Source organism: Mirounga leonina, unplaced genomic scaffold (genome assembly GCF_011800145.1).
Source record: "Mirounga leonina isolate KUSES-001 unplaced genomic scaffold, KU_Mleo_1.0 Mir_125, whole genome shotgun sequence".
NCBI classification, from domain to species: domain Eukaryota; kingdom Metazoa; phylum Chordata; class Mammalia; order Carnivora; family Phocidae; genus Mirounga; species Mirounga leonina.
The window spans coordinates 24,064,292-24,092,253 of record NW_023270305.1 but is presented as its reverse complement, the minus strand read 5'-3'; the positions used below and the strand labels follow the sequence as shown (position 1 = coordinate 24,092,253).

The 27,962-nt window shown below is 35.3% G+C and overlaps 1 protein-coding gene and 1 pseudogene across 1 annotated transcript in view; one reads left to right on the top strand and one right to left on the bottom strand.

The window, feature by feature from the left end:
- The window catches only part of SOS1 (SOS Ras/Rac guanine nucleotide exchange factor 1), a 142,590-nt gene that overhangs the window by 79,789 nt on the left and 34,839 nt on the right, over positions 1-27,962 (top strand). Inside the window, exons 6-10 of the mRNA XM_035000964.1 lie at positions 93-236; positions 7,489-7,599; positions 7,677-7,775; positions 22,579-22,706; positions 23,497-24,152. Of these exons, the coding sequence (XP_034856855.1) occupies positions 93-236; positions 7,489-7,599; positions 7,677-7,775; positions 22,579-22,706; positions 23,497-24,152 (1,138 nt within the window). The remainder of the gene's footprint in view (positions 1-92; positions 237-7,488; positions 7,600-7,676; positions 7,776-22,578; positions 22,707-23,496; positions 24,153-27,962) is intronic.
- LOC118007485 lies at positions 14,055-14,613 on the bottom strand (annotated as a pseudogene).

Below are 27,962 nucleotides of genomic sequence, written 5' to 3'. Positions count from 1 at the left end.
CCATGTTAAATTTCGTGATTATAAAAGACTTACTGGCTCAGAATTTGTTTTTTATTCTATAACCTAACTGAATTTGTTTTTCCTCCCAACAGGATGTAGAAAATATATTTAGTCGTATAGTAGATATACATGAACTTAGTGTAAAGTTACTGGGCCATATAGAAGATACTGTGGAAATGACTGATGAAGGTAGCCCCCATCCCTTAGTAGGAAGCTGCTTTGAAGACTTAGCTGAAGTAAGTACTTTAATTATACACCGAAAAAAGTCTGTATAAAAGCTCTACACTTGCATTAAAATTGGAATCTTAATTCTTGTTTCCATCTGAAATCATAGATATTAACTGCTGACTACTCTGTCATACTGTCCATTCCTCAGAGGCTCATTGTCAACATTTGTTACTATTATCTTATGAAACCCACAAAAAAAGTAGTCTCTCATCCATTATAAAAAAGCAGATCCCACAGAGGGGAGGCATTTACAGCTGACAGTCCATCATCTTGTCTTTTATAACAAAGCTAAGAAAAGTCCATGAATGCCGTCATTGAAGAAGCCATGGAAGTTGGACCTGAAGTTAGACTACTTGTGTTCCAACCTCAATTCTGCTACTTAGTTGTATGTGACTGTGGGCAATTTATCTCCAATCTTTAAATCCCCATATCTGTATTTCTAAAATAGGGATAATAATAGTAGGACTCAGGATTTTTGTGAAAATTAAAGTAACCTACCTAAAATATTTAGCTAACCACCTTCACACAGTAAGCTATTCAATATATGATAACTGTACATTATTATTTAGAATAGGAGGAGTGAAATGAATAGGAAAATCAGGTCTAGGACCTAGATGAATAAAATGTTATGGGGGTGGAAAAACAGTAACCTTCTCCGTGGGTATTAAAATGCTAAAATATAGGATTTAGTCCTAATAAGTTAGCATTGGTAGTCATTCTGAGATTTTTAGCTCTTACTTTGTTCTTACTCTAAAATCCACAAATACAGGGTTGAGTTTGTAAAACAAAAACTTAAAATTTCCAGCTAAATAGTATGGTAAATACTACCTAAGCTTCATGACAGCCCCTCCACTCTTGCTTCAAACACATAGAAGTCGTAAAGTGTTTTTGTGTTTTTTTTTTTAAAGGAATATACATAACTAGACTCAAAAATAAGATCAGAGATAGGGTAAGCATTCAAGGTAATGAGCTCCGGTAGTTGGGTGTTCAGCTCTTGAGGATAATGAAGACTAAATGTGCTCCATGAAAGTGAGCAGGACTTCTTGCTTCAAGACCCTGATTGTAAGAGGATGCTGGGGAAATCCCATCAACTTCCTCCCTGCAAGGTTCTATAGGAAGTCGTGGACTTGAGATAGGGAAACAGAAACACTGCCTTATAACAAAAATACTTTAAAACTTAACAAATTATCTTACAGTATTGAGCCAGTATGATTACAGAGCCTGAGACCCCAAAATCACTTACAGAGCAGGTTCAGGTCTAGAAGAGTGACCATAAAGGGATGGAAGAGAAAAAAAGGAAACCCAAAACTAAAAGCCTCCCCCTAAGAAGTCTGCATAATACAGAATTCCAAAATACAAGACAAATTCTAATGTTTAGAGTGCTACCTAACAAAATCAACAACTAGAAAATAAATTCATTCCTGATGAAATTAATTTTGTATAATAGACATGCAGAGTTTAAAAAAGAAGTTTAGGATGCTCAGAGAGAAAAATACAGAAATATGAACCATTTATAAAGACGATGTCGTGAAACAAAAATAGGTGGAAAGAAAATAACAGGTAAGTATCAAACAATTAGGGATATTGGGAATTAAATATAAATAAAAACTCAATATGTAGTAAACATTTGCTAAACCTAGTTCAAGGAGAAAATGAATGAATTGGAAAAAGGAATTGAGGAATTCACTGAAAATGTGACACAGAGAAACCACAATTAGAATATGAAAGGATAGCTAAGAGTAACAAAGGCTACATTGAAGGGCTTTAATATCATCTAATAGTTTCAGATAAAGAATGATGGAGAAGAAATATTTGAAGAGGTAGAAATTGAGAATTTATCAGAAATGAAGACCTGAGTTCCCAGATCAGAAATGAATTCCAAACACTGGACAGGATAAATAAAAAGAAGCCTACAGCCAAAAACATGGTGAAACTCTAGAACATCAAGGATAAAGAAAAAATCTTAGAAGCTGTGAGAGAGAAGAGAGTAGTACTTGAAAAGGAACTACAGTTAGAATGACAGAATGCGGGCGCCTGGGTGGCTCAGTCGGTTGAGCGACTGCCTTCGGCTCAGGTCATGATCCTGGAGTCCCGGGATCAAGTCCCGCATCGGGTTCCCTGCTCAGCGGGGAGTCTGCTTCTCCCTCTGACCCTCCTCCCTCTTGTGCTCTCTGTCTCTATCTCATTCTCTCTCAAATAAATAAAATCTTTAAAAAAAAAAAAAAAAAGGATGACAGAATGCTTCTCTTTAACAAGAGAGGCTAACAGTTGACTGGTAGCTTCAAGTACTAAGCGAAAATAGAACTTTCTGCCCAATTAAACTTTTATTCAAGAGTGAGTTCAAACTTTAAGATAACAAAGTTTTCAGAAGCAAATGTAAGAGATCTTCATGACCTTAGAATAAGCAAAGCTTTCTTTAAACAAGACACTAAAACCATGAAAAGATTGATAAACTGGACTTCATTAAAGGTAAGCATCTGTATCAATAACCAAAATTAAGAGAGTGCAAAGGCAAGCTGTAGATGGCGGGACAATATTTGTAGCATCTATAGCCAATGAAGGACTCCTGTCTCGAGTATGTAAAATCAGTAACTTAAAGACAGCTTGTTTTTTTTTAGAAAATAGACAAAAGACCTAAGCAGGTATTTCCTGAAAAAAGAAAAGGTGTTCAACATCATTTATTCATCAAGGAAATGCAATTTAAAACCATTGAACAGTTGGAGCTCTACATTGATGGTGGATGGGATATAAATTGGTACAGCCCCTTCAGTAAAATGTTTGGCTTATCTACTAAAATTAAGCATACACTGTACCGAATGATCCAGCAGTTTCACTCTTGGGCATATACCAAACAAAAATGAGTGCCTGTGTTTACCAAAAAACATGTTTAAGAATGTTCATAGCAGGTTTATTCATGATGGATAATTTGTCACATATTCACACAGTGAAATGCTATATGGCAATTAAAAAAAAATGAACTACCAATTTTAAAAAAAGGGCAATAGGGGCACCTCAGTGGCTCAGTCGTTAAGCGTCTGCCTTCAGCTCAGGTCATGATCCCGGGGTCCTGGGATCGAGTCCCGCATTGGGCTCCCTGCTCCGCGGGAAGCCTGCTTCTCCCTCTCCCACTCCCCCTACTTGTGTTCCCTCTCTTGCTGTATCTCTCTCTGTCAAATAAATAAATAAAATCTTAAAAAAAAATTTGTTTAAAAGGGCAATATATGGTGAACCGTATAAGGACATTCAAGGGCACCTGGGTGGCTCAGTTGGTTAAGCGACTGCCTTCGGCTCAGGTCATGATCCTGGAGTCCCTGGATCGAGTCCCGCATCGGGCTCCCTGCTCGGCGGGGAGTCTGCTTCTCCCTCTGACCCTCCCCCCATCTCATGTGCTCTCTCTCATTCTCTCTCAAATAAATAAATAAATCTTAAAAAAAAAAAAAAAAAGGCGCCTGGGTGGCTCAGTCGTTAAGCGTCTGCCTTTGGCTCAGGTCGTGATCCCAGGACCCTGGAATCGAGCCCCACATCGGGCTCCCTGCTCCGCGGGGAAGCCTGCTTCTCCCTCTCCCAATCCCCCTGCTTGTGTTCCCTCTCTCGCTATGTCTCTCTCTGTCAAATAAATAAATCTTTAAAAAAAAAAAAAAAAAGGACATTCAAAATACTATGTAGTTCCATTTGTAGGAAGTTCAAAAACATGTAAACATGGCAAACCCAAGATTTATGTAGTATTAGAACTATTAGGCAAGTTCAGTATAGTTGCCACATAAAAGATTAGCATAAAAATTGATAGCATTACAATGCTCAGTTATCACCCATTGAATACATGACATTAAAGGAAAAATACTCCACTATAGAAACAAAACTATAAGACACTCAGAAATAAGCCCAGTAAATACTCTAGACCAGTTAAGAAAATCGTAAAATAATTAGATTCATAAAGAAGATCTGAATAAGTAGAAATACATATTATGTTCATGTATGGAAAGACTCAGTAGTATAATGATACTAGTTGTCTCCCAAATAATCTCTAAATCCAGTGCATAGCGAACTCGGCCTAAAACTCATGTGGAAGAATGAAGGGACAAAAATTAAAATTTTGAGGAAGAACCAGTTATGAGGATTTGTTTTGTCAAATTTTAAAATTTATTATGTAGCCACAGTAAATAAAGAGTGTAGCATTGGTGTAGGTATAAACAGTGCAACAGAATAGAGTGCCCTGAAAAAAATATATGTACACACATGATCTGTGACCGAGATTGCATTATTAACCAGTAGAGAAAGAACAAACGAATTAAAAAATGATGCTGGGTCAAAACTGGTTATCCATGTGGAAAGAAAAAATTCCATCCTTAGCTCACTTCAAAGCCAAGTTATCAGCAGATTAAAAATCTAAAAATGAAAAGGAAACTTGAAAAATTCAGAAGCGAATTTAGGAGAATATGTTTATGACTTTGAGATAGAAAGGGTTTCTCAAAGAACAGAGAGTGCAAACCATAAAAGATTAAAATTTTAAAAATTCTTTTTACAAAAAGACACTATAAAGTTATGAGAAACATGAAAGAATGAATTTGAACGTTTTGCCTCATACCATATACAAACATAAAATGGATCTAATATTAGAGCTAAAATTATAAAACTTAGAAGAAAGCATGGCTAAGTCTTCACAACCTTGGCTTCAGCAAAGGATTCTTAGATATATCTGACACCCAAAGCATGAGCTACAAAAGAAAAAATACATAATTTAGATTTGGGTGCTAATAGGAGGGAGTGAGATGTGATTCTAAAAGGGCAACAGGAGGAGGGGCACCTGACTGGCTTAGTCAGTGGAGCGTGTGATTTGATCGCGGGTTGTGAGTTTGAGCCCCAGATTGGGTGTAGAGATTACTTAAAAAAAATAAAACCTTAAAAACCTTTCTTACAAAAAGGCAGTAAGAGAGATCCCTGTGGTGATAGAAATGTTGCATACTTTACTACGTCAGTGTCAATGGCCAGATTGTGATATTGCTCTATATTGTACTGTTGCAAAATGTTACCGTGATGGGAAACTGACAGTGTGCACACAGGATCTTTCTATGTTACTTCTTGTAACTGCATGTGAATCTAAATTATCTCAAAAAATACATATTTATACAATAGAATGTTACAGAGTTTAGAATTAATGAATGGAAGAAACCACATTAATCCAAATGGATAAATCTGGGACACAACTTTGAATGTAAAGTGCAAATTGCAAAAGAATTGCCTTATTTCTTGATACATATGTAATTATATAAAAACATACATGGGAATGATAAAATTCAAATTCAGGACAGTGATTTCCTTTGGGGATCAGTAAGGGAGGAGATAAGCTTGTGAAAGGGAGCTCAGGAGGATCAATTACCATGATACTTATTTTTTTTTTTTTAAAGCTGGAACAAGTATTATAAGATGTTGAACTATTTTGAGCTACATGGTGAATATAGTTATGTTAGGTTGTTCTCTATTTTTCTGTGTGTTTAGAATACTTTATATTTTTAATCATTAATACACAATATATTGATAATTTTTTTGTGAATCTTCTAAGTATTTAATCAGTAAACTAACCATAAAATCAGTTAACTTATACAAGGATTCTTAGAAGGGCTTGCAATTCTACAAATTTATTCTGAAGAATAAAACTGTGATGAGAGGTTGGATTCCTAGTTAGTAGTTAGGTTTTTTTGAAATTAGATATTTAGAATGATAATACTGGGGACTGTTTATTCAGTGCTTCCTATGTGCATGCATAGTAAGCATTTTGTAAGCATTTTGCATATGATGTCTTGTTTAATTCCTAAAACAACCCCCTTGAAATTAGGTATTATTCGTTTTCCAATGAAGAAACTGGCTTAGTTTATCAAAGCTCACACGATCAGAATTGGAATCTGGGTCTCTGTGACTCTAAAGTTATGCTCTTAAGCCACTTTGCTGTATGCCTTTATTTTATATATATATAGTTGTCCTAAAAATTCTGTAGTAAATTAGAGTTTATTGAAAGAGGGGGAGGGCAAACATTATCTGCTGTACAAGATGATTTCTAGAGTTCAAGAGACCCACGATAAAAGCATCAAATCACATTTTTATTCCTCTTTCCCATCTACTCTGTTCATACCTGACTCCTTTCTGTTACTATTGTTGAAACCTTACTATCCATTCTTGTAAAATCTACAGTGGACTGCAATTTCCAGTGTTATATTACCATAGAAATTTTTAGTTGGGAAAGTAGTTGAAGGAGTTGAAATTGGGAAATGAATCAGGAGCCAGTTAAGGAATTCAGGATGACTTAGAACTTTATATGCTATATTATATTTCACAAAGATTCAGGTTTTCTGATTTCTGATCTTGTATTTTTATTATTCAGTCTTTCCTTAAAAAAAAAATCTAAGAAACAACATTAAGGGTAATGAACATAAACATCATTTGTTCTGTCAGCCCCTCTTCCTTCTGTACTCCTCCACTAGATGTCCTCTTCCTCTTTCTAGAATTCCCCATCCTAGAATGAGCTCTTGCTAGAATCTAGAGTACAATTTTCCTGTTTTTTTGTTTTTTTAAACCGGTAATAGGGCATAGGATGCTACAATCAAGACAACTGTTCTCTTTTTCCTCAGGAATCATCAAAACCAATAGATTGTACTCTTTTAGACCTAACCATGAAAATTGTTTAGTTTATTAATGATTGATGATAATAGAATTTTTGGCAATTTGGATTAAACTGTTGTTTAATTGCTTGTGAAAACTGTAACAATGAGTTTTAGATGATATAAACTGTTACCTCCGGCTTAAAGAATGCGAAAGTAAAAGTCTACCACTAAGAAATAACCATGAGAAAATAAATGTTGGGCACCCATATTCTAAAGGTTTATACTTAACCTCGTTGTTGATGTCTGTATTCATTGTTGTTCCGGCTAAACTTTGTTTTCCAGAACCAAAAGTCTTGCCATTCTTACGACCACTTTTGTTGATAATCCTGTACTAGAACCCTTTGAGGAGAGGTGTCATAACATATAGGGATGCCATTATTCGTCAGAAAGAACTGATTTACTTACTCTCTTACTGGAGAATATTAAATTTACCCTATTAAAATCATAATTAATAGCCCTGTAATTTTGTTGGGAGGCTTTAAAAGAGGTACATAATTGTGCTAGCTTAGGTGTACCTATAATTTAATCTTTCTGTATTTCTGGTGGTAAGTTATTTATATTTTAACTTGGAGAAAGATTATGTTTTACCTTTTTATTTTCTAAGGAACTGGCATTTGATCCATATGAATCATATGCTCGAGATATTTTACGGCCTGGTTTTCATGATCGCTTCCTTAGTCAGTTATCAAAGCCTGGAGCGGCACTCTATTTACAGGTATAGTAATTTTTAAAACAAGATATATGATGTCTGAAAAGTAAACTTAAAAAAAAATTAATTACTTTGTTTTTTAGTCAATAGGCGAAGGTTTCAAAGAAGCTGTTCAGTATGTTTTACCCAGGCTACTTCTAGCCCCTGTTTACCACTGTCTACATTACTTTGAACTTTTGAAGGTAAGAAAACTCTTACTGCTATTTATAAAACATTCAAATGTGATGCAATTATTTTTATCAATTTATTTGTGAATTATTATGTGAGCACCCATGAGCATTGGTCTATATCTAATTGCTTTTTCTAGTTAAGAATAAAATGTAAATGAATCTGCAAAAGAGTGGCATATTTTCTCTAGTTTTAATAGTGAATTTTAAAGCAGTCATCAGATATTTTTATCTTGTGCCCTTTTTGCTTACAGGGCCAGTTGTTTGGAAACAACCTTGGACTTACGCATCCATGTCTCCATTTGGGGACCTCAGCAGATTGATTCAGGGACTTAGATAAGGGACCCAATGTAGAGAGAATGCCAAAGAAATGGAGAATATTAATCACCTAATTTTCATTGCTCAAGTTTGTAACTGTCTCTATAAAACTGCTTAACATTACTTTAGAAATAGTAAACTATGTATAATCCCAGTAAAAATTTCTTATGATCACAGTTCAAAATATTCAATTTAAGAAACACTGAAAGGAAAGGATTTTGATTTTTTTCCCCCTTTTCCTTTTTCACACTTAAGGAAAAAGGGACCCTTAGTCTGTGTAAGTTATAATTCATTGGTGTAGCTCAAAGTGATTTACTTTTAAACTTCTTATGTATATATCTAATGATGTCTCCTTTGGCTTATGGATAATATGTCCTAAGAAAACATCAATTTTTTTTTCAAAAATTTAAAATAAGGAATGAAATAATAAACATACTCTGTTTACTCTTAATGAACTAGCCCCATAGAGACAAAATAAGACATGGGTTAATACTATTATTTCTTTAACTTTTAAAAGAATGTTTGTTTCATTAAAGAAAAATTCTATTTAATATCATGATTTTGTTATGGAGAATTTATTAGCAGAAATTATATTTACAGTTTGCAGGAGTACATGCTGAAATGGGCTCTCTATAATGAATCAGTGAACGAAGTCCCATCTTTTTACATTGTAGGAATTTGGACCTTAGTTAGATTTCTCAAGTAGGAATGTTTGAACTGGAGAAAGACCAAGGGAGTTAAAGGATTTAATCACCAAGCAGAATTACAGAGCTCTTAGCTCTCCATTCTAGACTGAAAACAGCATACCATTTAAGGTCTTTGGTAATATAGAATGATTATTTTAAGAGGATAGTCAAGAGGAAGCATTTGTTATACAAAACCATTCTTTACAAAGAATTTATTATGACAAACCACAGTCCTAACAGGATATTTGCAAACAAGTTTGTTATATAGAATCCTTGTTCATAATAGTTTATTTGATAATGGGATTTTAACCTGAGACAGTAATGACATTCTGAAGCATTAAAGGCCAAATGAAACCTAGAAGCAGTTATTAATTTATAAGAAAGAACAAGAAGCTTTGATGAAGGTTGAAAAGGCTGTAAAATCTAATCAGCTTAATAATATAGGAAATTATTTACTCCCCCCCCCAATACAGGCAATTAAAATTTTTAAAATTGTAAGTTGTGGTAGTAGAGTTTTTATTTTAAAACATCATTCAGCAATTTAAAAGATTTCTACTGGTTTAAGCATATGTATCCCTAGTTCATCTTACTGCCTAAAGTTCCATTGCAGAATTAGCAGTATATTGAGTGGGAAACCTTGCCTAATTAATCCCACAGACTGTGATCCCTCCTTTTTAATCTGCATTCCCTCAGTACTAAGGTATTATTTGTACTTATTTTTCAATTTCTATTTGTTGGTATGTTGCTTAATTAAATATTTTCAGTGAGCAGTATTTTCAAAGAATATTCTTTGAGATGCTAGTCCCATGAGATACTCTCAATAAAAAGTTGGTGAGGGGGGGATGTGCAGTGGTTAGATATGTTGGAGGAAGACTACATCCTTAATTATATACTCCTAGAAATTTTCAAAGTACATTAGAATATTAAAGACTTTATAAAATTGTGCAATAAAGCAATCCAATTGTTTTCTAGGGCTTCCCAAATTAATTAGACCATGAAACCCTTTTATATTTTTGTTTTATGTTAACACACAGTTTTGTATTGGTTTCAGGATAATGATTCAGTGATTCTATACATTCCTCAGTGCTCATCAAGAATCCCCTTTAACTACTTCAGGGGATCCTCACCTACCTCCCTCTGGCAACCATCAATTTGTTCTCTGTATTTAAGTCTTTTTGTTTGTTTGTTTGTTTGTTTGTTTGTCCTCTTTTTTTCTTTGTTGTTCATTTGTTTCTTAAATTCCACGTATGAGTGAAATCATGTGGTATTTGTCTTTCTGTCAGTGACTTATTTCATCTAGCATTACACTGTAGGTCCATCCATATTGTTGCAAATGGCAAAATCTCATTCTTTTTTGTACCTGAATAATATTCCATTGTATATATACACTGCATCTTCTTTATTCATCTATCAGTGGACGCTTGGGCTGCTTCCATGATTTGGCTATTGTAAATAATGCTGCAGTAAACATAGGGGTGCATATATCTTTTCAAATTAGTGTTTTTGTGTTTCTTGGGTAAATACCCAGTAGCAGAATTACAGGATCACATTTTTAATTTTTCAAGGAACCTCCATACTGTTCTCTGTAGTGGCTGTACCAGTTTACATTCCCACCAACAGTGCATGAGGGTTCCTTTTTCTCCACATCCTTACCAACACTTGTTATTTCTTGTATTTTTTATTTTAGCCATTTTGATAAGTGGAAGGTGATACCTCATTGTAGTTTTGATTTGATCAGTGATGTTGATCATCTTTTCATGTGCTCTGTTGGGCATCTGTATGTCTTCTTTGGAAAAATGTCTGTTCAGGTCCTCTGCCCATTTTCTAATTGGATTACTTGTGGGTTTGGCATTGAGTTGTATAAGTTTTTTAATACATTTTGGATAGTAACCCCTTACTGGATATATCATTTGCAAATATCGTCTCCCATTCAATAGGTTGCCTTCTTATTTTTGTTGATTGCTTCCTTCACTGTGCAAAAGATTTTTATTTTGGTATAGACCCAAAGTTTAATTTTGCTTGTTTCCCCTACCTGAAGAGACATATCTGAAAAAATGTTTCTATAGCCGATATCAAAGAAATGAATACCTGTTTTCTTCTAGGAGTTTTATGGTTTCAGGTCTCACATTTAGGTCTTTCATCCATTTTGAGTTTATTTTTGTGTATGGTGCAAGAACGTGGTCCAGTTTCATTCTTTTGTATGTAGCTGTCCAGTTTTCCCAGCACCATTTGTTGAAGAGACTGTCTTTTACCCGCTGCATATTCTTGCTTTCTTTGTTATAGATTAATTGACCATATAAAGTTTTATTTCTGGGCTCTCTATTCAGTTCTTTTGATCTATATGTCTGTTTTTTTGCCCGTGCTGTACTGTTTGGATTACTACAACTTTATAATGTATTTTGAAATCTAGGGTTCTGATACATCCAGCTTTGTTCTTCTGTCTCAAGATTGCTTTGGCTATTTGGGGTCTTGTGTGGTTCCATACAAGTTTTAGTATTATTTGTTCTAGTTCCATGAAAAATGTTAGTGTTTTGATAGGGATTATGTTAAATCTGTAGATTGCTTTGGGTAGTGTGGACATTTTAACAATATTGATTTTCTGATCCATGAGCATGGAATATCTTTCCATTAGTTTGTGTCATCTGAGTTTCTGTCATCAGTGTTTCACAGTTTTTGGAGTAGAGGTCTTTCACCTACTTGGTTAAATTTATTTCTAGGTACTTTATTATTTTTGGTGCAATTGTAAATTGGATTGTTTTCTTAAATTCTCTTTCTGCTACTTCATTATTAGCGTATAAAAATGTAACAGATTTCTGTATATTAATTGTGTATCCTGAGACCTTACTGAATTCATTTATCAGTTCTAGTAGGTTTTTTGTTTTTGTTTGTTTTGTTTTGTTTTTTGGTGGATTCTCCAACATAAAACCATTTTAAAACAATACATTTCTGGGGCACCTGGGTGGCGCAGTCGGTTAAGCATCCGACTCTTGGTTTTGGTTCAGATCGTGATCTCAGGGTCATGAGATTGGCCTGGTGTGAGGCTCTGCACTCAGCATGGAGTCTGTTTGGGATTCTCTCTCCCTCTCCCTTTGCCCCTAACCCACCCCTGTGTGTGTGCTGTCTCTCTCTCTTTCAAATAAATAAGTATATCTTTAAACCGTAAGAATTTCTGGAAGTTACTTTGTTCTCTACATTTCACTAACCCTGCCTTGGTCCAGGCCCCCCAGCGTATCTTGCTGGGACTACTATAGTGGCTTCCTGTATGGCCTTTATGCCTCATGGAACTTTCAGTTTTAAAAAGTGTGGTTGGTTCCCTATCGACTTCGACGGAAAGTCTAAATTCTTTACCCTCTTTCCAGCTCATCTCAATTTTTAGCAGCCCTGGATGTATCAAACCTGTTCAGGATTCCACTTTCCTTTTGTTCTAATTTCCCTGGAATTTCTCTTCTATTTCTGCCTTCCCTTTTCATCTGAGAAATTCCTGCTTGTCAAAGAGTTTGTTCAAATCTTGGTTTCTCCGTCAAGTTTCCCTTGGTTCCTTAGGCTGATCCTTTTACCATGTTCCCTCTCTTTATACTTCCTCATAGAACTTGTCCCATTTTTATTGTCTACCTTGTTTTAGGCCGTGCTCCCCACATAATGGATGTGAGCCCTGAGTAGCTTTGAATTCTCATGCCTAGTAGTGTCTGGCACTTAGACAATAAATGCTTGTTAAAAAAAATTAATGACAGGGTGCCTGGGTGCTCAGTCGTTAAGCGTCTGCCTTCGGCTCAGGTCATGATCCCAGGGTCCTGGGATCGAGTCCCACATCGGGCTCCCTGCTCGACAGGAAACCTGCTTCTCCCTTCCCCACTCCCCCTGCTTGTGTTCCCTGTCTGGCTGTTTTTCTCTCTGTCAAATAAATAAAACTTAAAAAAAAAAAAATTAATGGCAAAAATAAAACAAAAATAAGTAAGCTTTCCTTAGAATTCCTATAAATGTCTTATATTTTAAAAGAAGCTTAATTGGGGGCACCTGGGTGGCTCAGTCTTTAAGCGTCTGCCTTCGGCTCAGGTCATGGTCCCAGGGTCCTGGGATCGAGCCCCGCATCGGGCTCCCTGCTCCACGGGAAGCCTGCTTCTCTCTCTCCCACTCCCCCTGCTCGTGTTCCCTCTCTCGCTGTGTCTCTCTCTGTCAAATAAATAAATAAAATCTTTAAAAAAAAAAAAAAGAAGCTTAATTGTAAATTGTATGTAATTACACTAATTTTGGAAACTTAGAATTTTTTAATAAGATTTATTTATTTGTTAGAGAATGAGCACACGAGCAGGGGGGAGTAGAAGGAGGAGAGAATCTGGGACCCCTGGGTGGCACAGTTGGTTAAGCATCCGACTCTTGGTTTTGGCTCAGGTCATGATATCAGGGTGTTGAGATCAAACCCCTCTTAGGACTCCATGCTCGGGACGGAGTCTGCTAAAGTTTCTCTCACTCTGTCACTCTCTCTCTCTCTCTCACTCTCTCCCTCTCTCCCTCTCCCCCTCCCTGTGCTTGCTCATGCTCACTCTCTCTAAAATAAATAAATAAATCTTTAAAAAAGAAGAAGAAGAAGGAGAGAATCTCCAGCAACTCCCCGCTGATCACAGAGCCTGATGCAGGGCTCAATTCCATGACCCCAAGATCATGACCTGAGACAAAATCAACATTCGGATGCTTAATGGACTGAACCACCCAGGTGCCCCGGAGACTTGGAATTCTTTAAACTTTAGCTAAATAATTAAGTAAGTGTAAGACTTGAATACTACTAAAACTGAAAAATAATACTCTTTTTTCAATGTGAAGTTTAATTTGCTTTATTAAACAAATTTATAGTTGTTACTTGGGACTATGTAAATATGTTGACCATATAATCTAAGGAAAAGTAAGTTTCCCTCAATTTAAAAAAATTGGGTTCAGATCTATACTGTTATATGTACATTAGTGTATTCATTTCTTAGGGCTGCCAGAGCAAAGCACCACAGACTGCGTGGCTTAAAAACAATAGCACAGCTCTAGAGACTAGAAGTCCAAAATTAGGGTGTCAGCAGAACCATACTCCCTCTCAAGACTTTAGAGCAGAATCCTGCCTCTTAGCTTCTGGTGGATCCTAGCAATCCTTGGTAGCTCTTGGCTTGTCAGTGCCATCACTTCATTCCTTGCCTCCATCTTCACGTGGCTTTCCTCACAGCTTCACATTCTTCTCTTATCTCTGCATCCAAGTCTCCTCTCTCTCTCTCTCTCTTTTTGTTACATAAATTAACCCATTTATTATAGGCTAGCAATGTTTCAAATGGTGGAGCTTCTGCTGGTCTTTCAATTCCTTCAGTCTTCTGATGGCTGACTTACTGTGATGGCAGAAGTGGTGTTGTAGGTCCAGGCGCCACCAGCGACGGTTTTCATGCAGGAGCCACAATGCCAGATCCTCACAGCTCATCTTTTCATCTTGGTTTTGCCACAGAAGGAGCAAGTGTACTTGGCGTGCTGGCTTATTTCAATCTTCTTCACCATTTTCCTGAGGGAGGCACCATAACGGGTCCCCTATTTACCCATGATTCCGACCTTCTTGGTGTGTTTAGCCATGTTGCCGCAAACTAGGTCTGGGCTAAAAAGACTTTATTTATTTATTTGAAAGAGAGAGACACAGCGAGAGAGGGAACACAAGAAGGGGGAGTGGGAGAGGGAGAAGCAGGCTTCCCACTGAGCAGGGAGCCTGATGTGGGGCTCGATCCCAGGACCCTGGGATCACGACCTGAGCCGAAGGCAGACGCCTAACGACTGAGCCACCCAGGCGCCCCGCCTTGTCCTCTGTCTTACAAAGGTGCTAAGTCAACAGGTGTAAGGCCCACCCTAATCCAATATGACCTCATCTCAACTTGATTATATCTGCAAAGACCCAATTTTCAAATAAGATAACATTTGCAGGTACCAGAGGTTAGGACTTGAACACAGTTCAACCCATTACAATTCGTTTTTGGTATGCTATAGAATTATATTCATTTTTGGTTTTCTGATTTTCCAGTATATAATGACTTTCTTAAACCCATATATATAGTTTTATATTAAGCCAATTTAAGTATCATTTCATTCTGATCTTAGATTTTAAAATTTCATTTTAGTCATAAAAATCTAGTGAAAAGCCAACGGACTTTTAGCAGGATGGACTATAGGCAGGTAAAAACGGACACGAATACAAAATTACTAACTTAATCATCTGAATAAGACTACGTGTATATAATTGGGTTTGGGGTTATCATGTATGCTTTGTCTTAAATGAAAAAATAGAATATTTAACACTTAAAATCTCTATACCTTTCTTAGGTTTTATTGGTATTAAAAAGTACAAGATTAGCAAAATAATTGAGAGAAAACATGTCCGAGTTTAATTTTAACAGATCATTACAACCATGTGTTTTTAAGTAAGATTAAATTGAGGACCAACAGAATAGTAAGTATTGTAGTTGATGTTATTTCATTATAACATTGCAGTGTTTATCTTGATCACAAGCTTTATTTTAGAAAATAAGAACACTAACAACTTTAATCTGAAGACTCAGATGGTTAGACTCTTGCTATATGTTAAAATTTAACATTTTGGGGCACCTGGGTGGCTCATTTGGTTAAGCGACTGCCTTCGGCTCAGGTCATGATCCTGGAGTCCCTGGATCGAGTCCCGCATCGGGCTCCCTGCTCGGCAGGGAGTCTGCTTCTCCCTCTGACCCTCCCCCTTCTCATGTGCTCTCTCTCATTCTCTCGCTCTCTTTCAAATAAATAAATAAAATCTTAAAAAAAAAAAATTAACATTTGGTTGCCTGGCTGGCTCAGTTGGTGGAGCATGTGACTCTTGATCTTGGGATTATAAATTTGAGCCCCGTGTTGGGTGTAGAAATTAAAATAAAATATTTAAAAAGAAATAAAAAAAACAAAATTTAACATTAAATTTTCTAATATTCCTAGATTTTTTGCATAGCACACTGATTTGAAGATTGACCCCTTTTCCCCTTAAAATCGCAAATACTACAAAAATTGTAGCTGCAAATGTTTAAGTACAGGAATTGTGGAAAAGGATTATAGATAAAAACTTAGAACTGAATGGTACAATGAGTGGAAAATTTAGGATAAAAAATTGAGAAATGTTAAAATTAAAAGATTTTATCCTCCCAAAATAGTCTTTTAAAAAAAAAGAATGCTAAACAAGGGGTGCCTGGGTGGCTCAGATGGTTAAGTTCCTGCCTTTGGCTCAGGACATGATTCCAGGGTCCTGGGATCAAGCCCCACATTGGGCTCCCTGCTCAGTAGGGAGCCTGCTTCTCCCTCTCCCTCTGCTCACCTCCCCCCCCCCCCCGTGTGCACATGTTCTCTCTCTCAAAATAAATCTTAAAAAAAAAAAGAAAAAGAAATCTGCACTACAAACATCTTGTATACGTTTGTTAATGGCTTTGGTTTGCTGCTTTTCCAGTTTGGGAGCTGGACAATATCAAACATGTACTCTAGATCATTTTTATCTTTTTTTTTTCATGTTCTGTGTCTGGTTTAACTACTATATGCTTCAGACCATTTTTTATTCTGCCCATGAGCTGATGACTTAATACCAGCAATAAGAGAAGGTTTAGAAAACATAGCTTCTGTCATAAAAATAAGTCCAACAGAGGTCTGTCTAGCTTCCATTCCCTTGAACTAGATTTCTAAATTTGGAAATTCTTATCCAGAAACCATGAACTCAAACCAATGAGCTAAATGGTATTATATCTGACTGCAGACGTTAAATGTCTGAAGTTAAGCATAGGGTAGTGTAATTCAGTAGCCATTGTAATAATAAAGCTGACTATTGTATTACTCTAATTTTAAATTTTAAATCAACTAAACTGTGGGGTGCATTTATTATTTTGGTAATTTTTTCTCTGATAAAAACAGAGAGATGGTTTTAAAAGGTATTTTATTTTCGTAAATGAGTGTTAACATCTAACACTTTTTAGGGTTGATATTCCTGTTTAAAGTTTCAAACTCCTTTCCACACTTCAGATTTTAACTTGCTTTTCCATTATGCTTGCATTTTCTGCCATTTTTATTTCAGTTCCTCTCCTGGAACTCCAGTTAATGTATGTTGAACTACTTTGTGTTGTCCCACAGATCTATGAGACTGTTCATTTTTCTTAAATTTTATCCTTCCTTGTTCTTCAAATTAGTAATTTTTATTAATCTGTCAGTAGAACTATTAGTTATTATCTTGCTTACTGTAGAACTTCCATTTGGATTTTGTTTTACAGTTTCCACAGGCTCCCTGTCTGTCCACTCAGTAAGACCATGTTTTCATTTAATTCTTTGAACATGATCATAAAAGCCACTTTGAAGCCTTTCTTAAATTCAACACCTGGGCCCACTTGGAGTCATTTTCTATTAACTGACTTTTCTCCCCCTGAACATGGGTTACATTTTCTTGTTGTTTGCTCGTTAACAATTCTGGATTCTATTGTGTTGAGGATTGTTGGGGTTCTTGTTTTTGGATTATTGTGTTTTGCTTTACTAGGCAGTTAACTTTCCTGGACTCAGCTGCAAATTTGTCTCTTCTATATTGTGAAGCAACCGATATCTCTGTTCACTTTCTAGGATTTCCATATGCTACTTTTTTAGCTGATTCTCTTGGGTCTCCCCTACACATGTATGATTTGGCAGTCAGACAAGTGTTTGGGCAGAGATTGTGTTCAGATTTGGGGGCACAGTCTCTGTGGTTCCCTTATGCCCAGAGATTTCCCCCTTAATTTCCAGCTACCCTGTCAGCTTTAAGCTTTACCCCCTGGCACCTGAAACCAGTAAGGCTTCAGCTTTCTGCTACCTGAGCTGTGTACATTTGGGGAATAAACTCAGTTCTTTAAAAGCCTCAGAACTCATCCACTAGAGTTCTGTCTTTCAAGAATAGATTCCTCTTTGGTCTCTGCCTGCTTTTTTGCCAGGCTTCCTCGGGGTCTTTCCATGCATGTAAGGGTTTAGCAATCAGCCAGGTACCTGGAGAGAGTTTATTTTCAGATTTTGGGTTTCAGCCCGTCAGCAGTTCATTCATTTCCAGATTTCCCCCTTAAATTTCCTCTTAAACTGTGCTCTTTTATCTCTAGCCCATAGAGGCTCTTTTCCTCTCATTCTTTCCCACTGTATTGCCATGAGAGTTTGGGGAAAGCCTGAATCTCACAAGTGTATACACCTGCGAGTTGTAGCTTTTCAAGAGTAATTGCTGCTGCTGGCTTATGCTTTCTTTTAGGTGTTTTCCAGTGCCTACAAATAGTTATTTTTACATTTTGTCCAGATTATATAATTGTTATCTGTGGGAGGGCTCTCAAGACCTCTTCACTTCACTACCGTTACTGGAAATTCTTGCATTTTTATAGCTTTTCTGCAGTATTTGTTATGGCTATGGTGTTTACAGCAGTAGGAGGGGCAACAGTGAAGGACGAATATTTGCTAATTTCATTCTGAATGGAACTTGATGGGCTTTCCCCTGTTGATCTGCCCTTTTGAGTTTTTTTCCACTCAGCTATCAATATTCTAAATAGTTTCTAAAAATATACAAAGGACCACACTTAATTATCTCAATAAAACTTGTGACTTTCCTCAAAAAGCTTTGAGAATTTTGCTTTTATTTCCTAACAATGAATTATAAGTTATGTTATAATTTACACTTTAAGATTTCATTTTTATATTGGCTAATGTAATACACTGGCTAATTTAATACAGATATTATATAAATTATAATTATGGAAGAACTATACTACTTATACTATAAATTTATACTGTTTATACTACAAATTTATACTGTTTATTCTATTTCCCTTGGGGGAAAATGGGGGTTTAGGCTGATTAAGTAAAAGAAGATCAAATTTTGTTAATATCATTGACATCACTTACTGGTTGAAATTTTGTGTATTTTAAGAAAATTATCTGCATATATGAAATCACTACTCATAAAATAACTTTTGAGGGGAAAGGAACTAATTATGAAATGTACTTTCTAACTTAATGAGTAGTATGAGTAATTGAAGTCTGCAGACAATCTCTAAATCTCATTTTAGTTATGAATTTCATCTTTTTCACCCATACTTTTTAGTTGTGCTGCTACTATAAAAGAATAGTTGAGGGTTATTGCATTTCTTATGCTCAGCCTTAATGGGATGTGTGAATTATGAGATAGCAAAGAGTCAGGAGCAGTTGGCTTAATTCGTTGGTTTCTGGAATAATTTGGATAATATTCCATACATTGGTTTACAGGACTAGTAAATTAAATTTACCATTTGACCGTGTATTTTCCACTTTGCAATCTGTTCTTAGCATCTCATCAAAGAGTATACAGGTAACCATTCCACAGTCAAAATACGATCCCCATATTTGCTTGTGTTTTCCCATTCTGTGATAAGCTTTTTATATATACACAATATTTAAGATAAAGATAAATCTTAAACAATTATATATTTCTTGATTGTATATTTTATCATCCTGTGCATTGCAATTTACCTATTTGAATGGAATAGTTTTTACTTGGTGAATATTTTCTTAATAGGTATTTCAAAGTCATATCAGTTTTTTAGGTAGTGTATTGAAAAGGTTCTTGAACTGAGGTTCAGAAATCGTGGGTCATGCCTGCCTTCGCCATCAAGTACATGGCAGTTCCTTCATTTTATATAATCTCATGTTGGAAAATTAATTTCTAGATATAAAAACATGAATTCAAAGGTTTTGTGTTTTTTTATTTTATTTATTTATTTATTTTTAAAGATTTTATTTATTTATTTATTTGCGAGAGAGAATGAGAGAGAGAGAGAGAGCACATGAAAGGGGGGAGGGTCAGAGGGAGAAGCAGACTCCCTGCCGAGCAGGGAGCCCGATGCGGGACTCGATCCCGGGACTCCAGGATCATGACCTGAGCCGAAGGCAGTCGCTTAACCAACTGAGCCACCCAGGCGCCCCGGTTTTGTGTTTTTTTAAACAAAAGGAAGCCATTCTATGTGAATCAGTTGAACTCTTTGCCACTGCTTTGTTTCTGTAGCAAGAATAAGCCACCCCTTTGATGGTAGTTAGCTTCAGTTATTCTGTACCAATGCCCAGTTTAAATCAGCCATGTTAAGCAAAAATGCTTATAAGAAAGGTCATTTATTACATTGAAATTTATTTTAGATGTTTGAGTAATGCTATGAAGGTAAAAATTGCATTTAAAAATTACTTCATTAGTAAAGTCTTATGGGTTTGACATAGACTTTGGGTTTGTGGTTTTAAAATGTATTAACAATATTTTTGAGATATTGGTATATTCTGTATGTGAAATGCTATAGTTAAATAGTAGATAAATGACCCAGAAGCTTGAAACATTTTTAGAATAGAAAATCAAATGCATGTCTAAACGGATTTGTTACTTTCATGCTCTTTTTATGTGTGCTAAAACTGTGTTTTTGTATGACTTACGGTATGTTTGCCTGAATTAATAATATAAAAAATAAAAGGGTAGAATATGAGGGACCCAGTATTCTGCTACCTCTTTGTGCCAGCTCTTTAAGACTAAAAAATTACTTTGTATCCTATTGAGTCGAATATTTGAGTGATTACATTCTGAAACAACTCAGTGCAGTAGATCTCTTTAGTGGTGCTTTTGTTACACCCCATACAACTTTGTCCTTTTTTTTTTTTTTTTTAAGATTTTATTTATTTATTTGACAGAGAGACAGCAAGAGAAGGAACACAAGCAGGGGGAGGGTCAGAGGGAGAAGCAGGCTTCCCGCGGAGCAGGGAGCCCGATGAGGGGCTCCATCCCAGGACTCTGGGATCATGACCTGAGCCAAAGGCAGACGCTTAATGACTGAGCCACCCAGGCACCCCTAATTTTGCCCTTTCTTAATGAACATTGCTTTCAGTGTGAGATTGCTGCCTTGGAAGCCAAACTCAGTAAGGTTAATGGTAACATTTAGTCCCCCAAAATTCTGCCATGTGAGAGGTAGTTTTAGAGTGATAGGGATAGAGAGTATTTTGAGAGCATGCCCAAAGTCCAGCCTTCAGCCTACTAGTAATATCCATGAAGTAAAAACATAATAGCTTTCTTTTATGAACACTTGGCTATTGACTTCCTTTAATCTAGCTGGCCATACTAAAGAGCAATACTATGAGTAAATGATATCTAAGTACTTTTTGATATATATAAAAGTTTTTTTATCCTTTGGGAAAAAAACATTTTTCCCTTTTTTTCTGGGGGATTATCATGAAACAACACAATTGAGACTAAAAAGTGCAGATTAAGTAAATTATTTTTATAAAATGGTTTAGGCTTTGAGTAAGAAATACGTTTACTTTTCACAAGTCATCAGTACGTGTATGTGTGTATAACTGATCTTTATCAGTTGAAATGGAAAGGAATGTGTTGTTGATCTTTAAGGAGTATCTCTTAAGAACATAAAATCCTTAAAGTAATAATGAATAATTATGCTCATTGAAAAGTAAACCTTTACAAATTACTTTGAATATTTTATGGTTTTATTTCTCATGGCTTTTCCTTTATGACAGAGAGGAAATGTTCTTAAATGTTGCATGAAAACTACTGATAAATGTTATTTCTTAACTCCTTCTCTTTGGCAGCCAGAAACAGGGTGAGAAGTTGACTGAATTCTTGTCATTTGTTATAACTCATACCTCAGTTAATTGCTTGCTTGAATTATAGCCACCTGTTGTATTGACAATTCGTAGTTATTGATGACTCAATCCTTATTAAGTACAGACTTTCTGTCTAGCATATATAGTATATTTGCCACTGACAGAAAATGTGCTTGAGTTTCGCTAATATGTACACTTCTAGTTTTACTCAAAATCTTGTCATGTGAATACTGACAAATTTCATGATACTAATGTTAATTCTGTAGTAGAACTATGAAGAAAACAACTTAGACTTATACTGTATATCACCATTTACAAAGTACTTTGATTTTTAATAAGAACCCCATTCAGTAGGCAGGGCAGGCATTTTACAAGCCTCATTTGACAGTTGGGAAAAGTGAAACTCAGAAGTCAGATAATCTGCCCCATAGTCACACAGAAGTAGAAGCAAAATTTGGTCCTAGGTTTTGTGTCTTCAAGTTCCTCTCCACTATATTGCATCCTTCCCTGTGTATTTATCTTCCTAATCATCCTGTTGTTACAATGGTAGTGTTGGAATCAGAAACCTAAGACCAAGTTCCATGCTTGAGAAAAAAATCTCATCTGTGTGCTTCCTGCTGTGCAAAATCCTCTGCTGGTTAAGAAGATAATTTATGGGCGCCTGGGTGGCTCAGTTGGTTAAGCGACTGCCTTCGGCTCAGGTCATGATCCTGGAGTCCCGGGATCGAGTTCCGCATCAGGCTCCCTGCTCAGCAGGGAGTCTGCGTCTCCCTCTGATCCTCCCCCTCTCATGCTCTCTCTCTCTCTCTCTCTCATTCTCGCTCTCAAATAAATAAATAAAATCTTTAAAAAAAAAAAGATAATTTATGTCCCTCATTTCTTTTCAGTCATATGCATCTGAGAAACTGCACATTACTGCCTGTCACAAGGTGTGACATCTTTAACACTGCTTCTGCTCTTTTTTTTTTTTAATGTGGAAAACTTGGTTGCATGTTGATACAGAAAGTAGTACATAAAGAAAATGCTTTTTTAAAAGAATGTATTTTATGACACATCTAAAAATTTTATTGTGGCAGAAAGAGTTGAATCACTGTTATTTTCATTCTTGAATAAAATGAGCTGCTTATTCTTTTTGTCCAAAACTGTCCTGCGGGTTCAGCTTTGTCATTTTGACTTTGCAGCAGTTAGAAGAAAAGAGTGAAGATCAAGAAGACAAGGAATGTTTGAAACAAGCAATTACAGCTTTGCTTAATGTTCAGAGTGGTATGGAAAAAATATGTTCTAAAAGTCTTGCAAAACGAAGACTGAGGTGAATATTTTTACCTTTTTAATAATCCTCCCTTTCACCCTGAATATTCTGGTATAAATTCAGGGATCCCAGTTCCCTCCTCACGTAAACAATGAAGAAAATAGTTTTAGTGACAAGCTTGGTCTTTCAGAGGAAGTGACATCAAAGCCAAGAGAATTTGTTATTGTTTGAAAAACCTTTCATATTTGTGCATTTTCCTTGCATACTCCCAGACAAGACCTCCTGAGAGTCAACTGGTAAGCTAAAGGAGAGACAGAGAAAAATGTCTTGAGTAGATTTATGTCAACATCATCGTTCTGTCAAAGTAAAATTCGTAGTGTCCTTTTTTTTAGGGATTATGTAACTTGAGGTATTAATTCAGATAACATTGCTTCCACTTTCTTAATTATAATATGTGCATGTTTGTTAGCTTTAGGTCTTGTCCACTTAAACATTTCTAAATAATTTTTTAAGTCTTTTAAATTATTTTTTCCCTATATTGGCTACTTTTTAATATTTGTCATTCTAAATATTTAGTAGCCAAGGTAGAAATAATCATTCCATAGCTAAATTTATAGAGTAGAAGTTTGTCAATAGTCATTGTTCTTTTTAGAGCACTAAAAAAAGTCTCTACTATGTTGCTGTAGTTCCTAAAATGGTACAGTATTGTAACACTAATATATTTGGAGAATTAGTGAGAACCTTCTCAGTGCAACTTTTTAAAATGTACGTTTACATTGTCCTTTATTTACATGAATTCTAGATTGTCTGTCGTCTGTGCACTAATAATGTTTTTTTTACTTTATCCCAGTGAATCTGCATGTCGGTTTTATAGTCAGCAAATGAAGGGGAAACAACTAGCAATCAAGAAAATGAACGAGATTCAAAAGAATATTGATGGTTGGGAGGGAAAGGACATTGGACAGTGTTGCAATGAATTTATAATGGAAGGAACTCTTACACGTGTAGGAGCCAAACATGAGAGACACATATTTCTCTTTGATGGCTTAATGATTTGCTGTAAATCAAATCATGGGCAGCCAAGACTTCCTGGTGCTAGCAATGCAGAATATCGTCTTAAAGAAAAGTTTTTCATGCGAAAGGTACAAATTAATGACAAAGATGACACCAGTGAGTACAAGCATGCTTTTGAAATAATTTTAAAAGATGAAAACAGTGTTATATTTTCTGCCAAGTCAGCTGAAGAGAAAAACAATTGGATGGCAGCATTGATATCTTTACAATACCGGAGTACACTGGAAAGGATGCTTGATGTGACGATGCTGCAGGAAGAGAAGGAGGAGCAGATGAGGCTCCCTAGTGCTGATGTTTATAGATTTGCAGAGCCTGACTCTGAAGAGAATATAATATTTGAAGAAAACATGCAGCCCAAGGCTGGAATTCCAATTATCAAAGCGGGAACTGTTATTAAACTTATAGAGAGGCTCACGTACCATATGTACGCAGGTAAGAAATAAAAAGTTGCCTGTCACTTTTATTTTCCTGCTTCCAGCTGATTTTCTTTGCTGCACAGGTCATTGTGCCTAAAATAGAAAGCAAACTAACAACAAAAGATCCTCCGCATTATTCCGAGTTCATTTTCCTTTGCCTAAAAATACTGCCATTTATACTTTTTCTACCACATTTACATATTATTTTTAACTTTACAACCAGAATTACAAATGAGAAAATAAAATCACTTGGCTAAACTTACCCAATTAGTGGCAGAAATAAAACTAAAAGTAGTGGTAAATCATCATCATTAGGGTCTAACAACCTTTACCTCTTTTTTCTTTCTTCTCCTTCCATTACTGAGATTATAAAGTCAGTAAAAATTTTGGTATACGTTCATCACCAAAATTGTGCTGGTAGTACAAATATGCACAGCATTGTTTTTTCTTAATTTCTATTCCTAAAACTTAAGTTTAGCAATCCTGAAAGTCATTAAAGTTTTGAGTATTTGTTTGCATTTTACAACCAATGTCATTTAAAAGAACAATTTTACCTTAGCAGGGCAGTTTTTAGAGACAAACGTGTCCAGACTACTTAGGAAGATCAGTAGAGGCCGAATCAAATGTAATGTTTGAGAGTTAAGGAACAAACATAATGATTCTTTTTTTAAAGTAATTTTATTTCTTCTAGTAAAGTAACCCATGATAATCCAATGTTCCTCAACCTTCAACTTCTCTACACAATAGAAAGCTTGGAAATTGGGCAATACTGTAGCGTATGGTATAGTGGAAAGAGCACCAAATCTGGATTTACACCCCACTCTATCACAGTTCCTTAAGGTCCCAGAATCTCAGTTTCCATCTCAAAAATCAACATCGCAACAGCAACCTTAGAATGTTATTGGAAAGAATAGACGAACTACAACGTGTGAAAACTCTTTGTAAATCTAAATGTAAACTTACTTTCAAAGAATTTTTATTACAAAGACGTATAAACTCAAACGTAACTCTTATAACATAAATGCTGTTCTTAAGTAGTTGAACGTGAAAGTTAACCTCCATCCCAAACTTCTTGCTTAAATATATTCCTATTTCTAGACGTGTGTTTCTGAGGGAGGTCGATTTTTTTGTTTGTTTTGTTTTTTCATTTTTTTAAAGTCCTCTAAATAGGTTCTCAGTTCTCTCTGGAAGCTGTTCTGGCACCAGTTAAATTAAACTTTTAAAGATACCCATTAACTAATCCACTGTAAGAAAGATGAATAGCATTTGATAATGTTGATCTATTTGATTTGTTAAATGTCCAGTCAGAACTACTTAAATGGCCTGGAAACTATCAGGTCCTCTTTGCAAAAAAGTAAAATCAAGTTAGAATATTTTTATCAGTGATATCAAAGCACCTTTATGAATATAATGTTTCATTATCTCCACATGTCTCTGGAATAAATAAGCCAGGGTTTTGTTTTGTTTTTAATTTTTATTTGGCCTCCAATTGGTAGTTCTTTTGCTAGCCTTTTCCACAGTAAAATATTAGTGTTTTCTGTAGGCTATTAAAAGCAGTTTGGGTTCTCTAAAGAGATTCCATTTGGTAGTAGCAGGCAGTAGCTGAAACATGTTTAAGATAGTTTAAGAAGACTAGTCTGGGATTCCAATATTACTATTGATTTTTCACCTAGAAACTTCTGCAGTCAGTGTATTCATTTTACTGACTCAAAAATGAAAAAACAAAGCACAGGAAAGTTAAATAAGCTGCCTAGGATTTTACATGAAAAAGAAATAGATTATTCTGGTGTCTTTTTTATATATAAAACTTTTTGAGAGGTACAATTATCGGCAATTAATATGACCAACCTATTTTGTGATCTTCATCAACTTCTGTATACTCTTTAAGATCTAGAATACAACTACAAAAATGTTCATTAAATTCCTCGAAATTTGTGGTTGCAAAATGCTTATTTCTTTGCTTTTTAAAGAATTTTTAAGGTATTTATACAAGCTCAGATTGCTCTTCTTGCCACATTATTCTGATTTTTAAGGGTCTTAGAAGATTCACTGACTTCTTTAGCATAAGCATTCTAAACCGTTCATCCTTTTAAATTAAATACCTTTGTTTTGAGTTCTTAGACTGTTTAGAGTAAAATTAATCCTTGGATTTTTATCTACATAAGACAAAAGTTTTACTGTTTTTTGGGGGGTTTTTTCCTATAGAGCAGTGTAAGTGGAAAGTGCTAAAGAAGACTCACTAGTGTTTACTATCACACGTCAGTAGTATTGGACTTGGAAAGCATTTTCAGATTCCAAATTTTTTAATATAATTGTTTCTGTAAAACGATTGTTGATGATAAAGGTTTTTTTTTAAACTGCTTGCTGCATTTCACAGAACTTATTAGTAAGCAGTTGCAGAACTACAATTAAATATTTTCTGGGAACTGTGCTTTTTATTTTTTCAATGAGGACACTTTAAAACAAAACTTGAACAAGCATAGCTGAGAGTTTTTATGGAGTCTCTAGAGTTTTTTTCCTTAATGTACACGATGCTAGCCTAGTCTGTAGAATAGTACTTTTGCCATGATGTCTTATTACTTTTGATAGTTGCTCTTACTTATATAAACCTTTAGGTTTTGAATAGAATGGCATTTTAAATGGTTTTACTTCTAGTTAGTATAAAACACTGAAATTTCTAGATTTATAGGACTTTGCAAAGTTAAGTATATTCACATTTAAATTGACAAGATTGTTTTACTTTTTTAAAAAATAAAAGTTTTTCAAAAATTCCTTTCATTAATTTCTTGAGGAATAAAATGCCAGTTTTAGAAATGTTGTAGCCAAGTTTTTTTTTTACATTTTTCTTTTCTATCTTCTTTTGAAGCTTAATTGAATATTTTAACATAGGTCATTAAGGTATATTACTGGTGTAACTGGAATACACAAGCAGCTGTCATGAGTTGTGGTTCACGATACCTACAAATTAGTATTAATTACTAGTTTATTTGGGCTCCTCTGTAAGGTCTGTCACCGAACGTGTTACTGGCAATATGGAATGTGTTTTTAATAGATCATCTATGAACTCGTAAAACATGAAAGCAATTATTTTTTAAGGTCTCTTCCAGCTCAAATGTACTTTGAGTCCTTACTACAATAATAACAGATCAAGTTGCCATTTATTTTTAGAATTATTGGTCTGCTCTTTTTGCGGTAGTGGGGGGAGCGGTTCAGTTGGTTGATAGATATTTTTATTGGAGAACATTCAGTGCAAAATGGGCTGAAATAAAGGCTAAAATATAACTTGCACATTTTTATTATGTTGTACAGAATTATAATAAAAGACATTGGCTGTAATATATGAGAAAATTTAATATCCACTAAGCACCACTTACATTTTTTTAGGTTATGGATTGTTCAGAAATTGTCATAAAAACAAAGAAAAACTGGTTTAACCTTACTTAATTCAGACTTCACTGTGGCTTTAGCCAACTTGATCCCTCAGGTGTTTTTAACAATAATTCTGAAACAGCTATAGATTTGCAGTGTTAGACACAGGACCAATCCCTCAACTAACACACAAAAACCCAAGGCCCCTGAAAGTTATATGATTTTCCAGAAATCATACCAATTAATTGCAGAATGAGGACTAAAACTTAGGTTTCTTGATTCTTAATAGACTGTACTTTTCACCATGTTACAGTGACTCATGTAAGGCAAATTTTTTTAATTATTAAAATATATTTTTTATTATGTGTATCAAATAATAAAAATAAAGAGAATTTCCTGGTTGGTTTGAATTGCCAGTAATATAAATGGCTTGTTTCTTATTGGGCAAACACAGGTT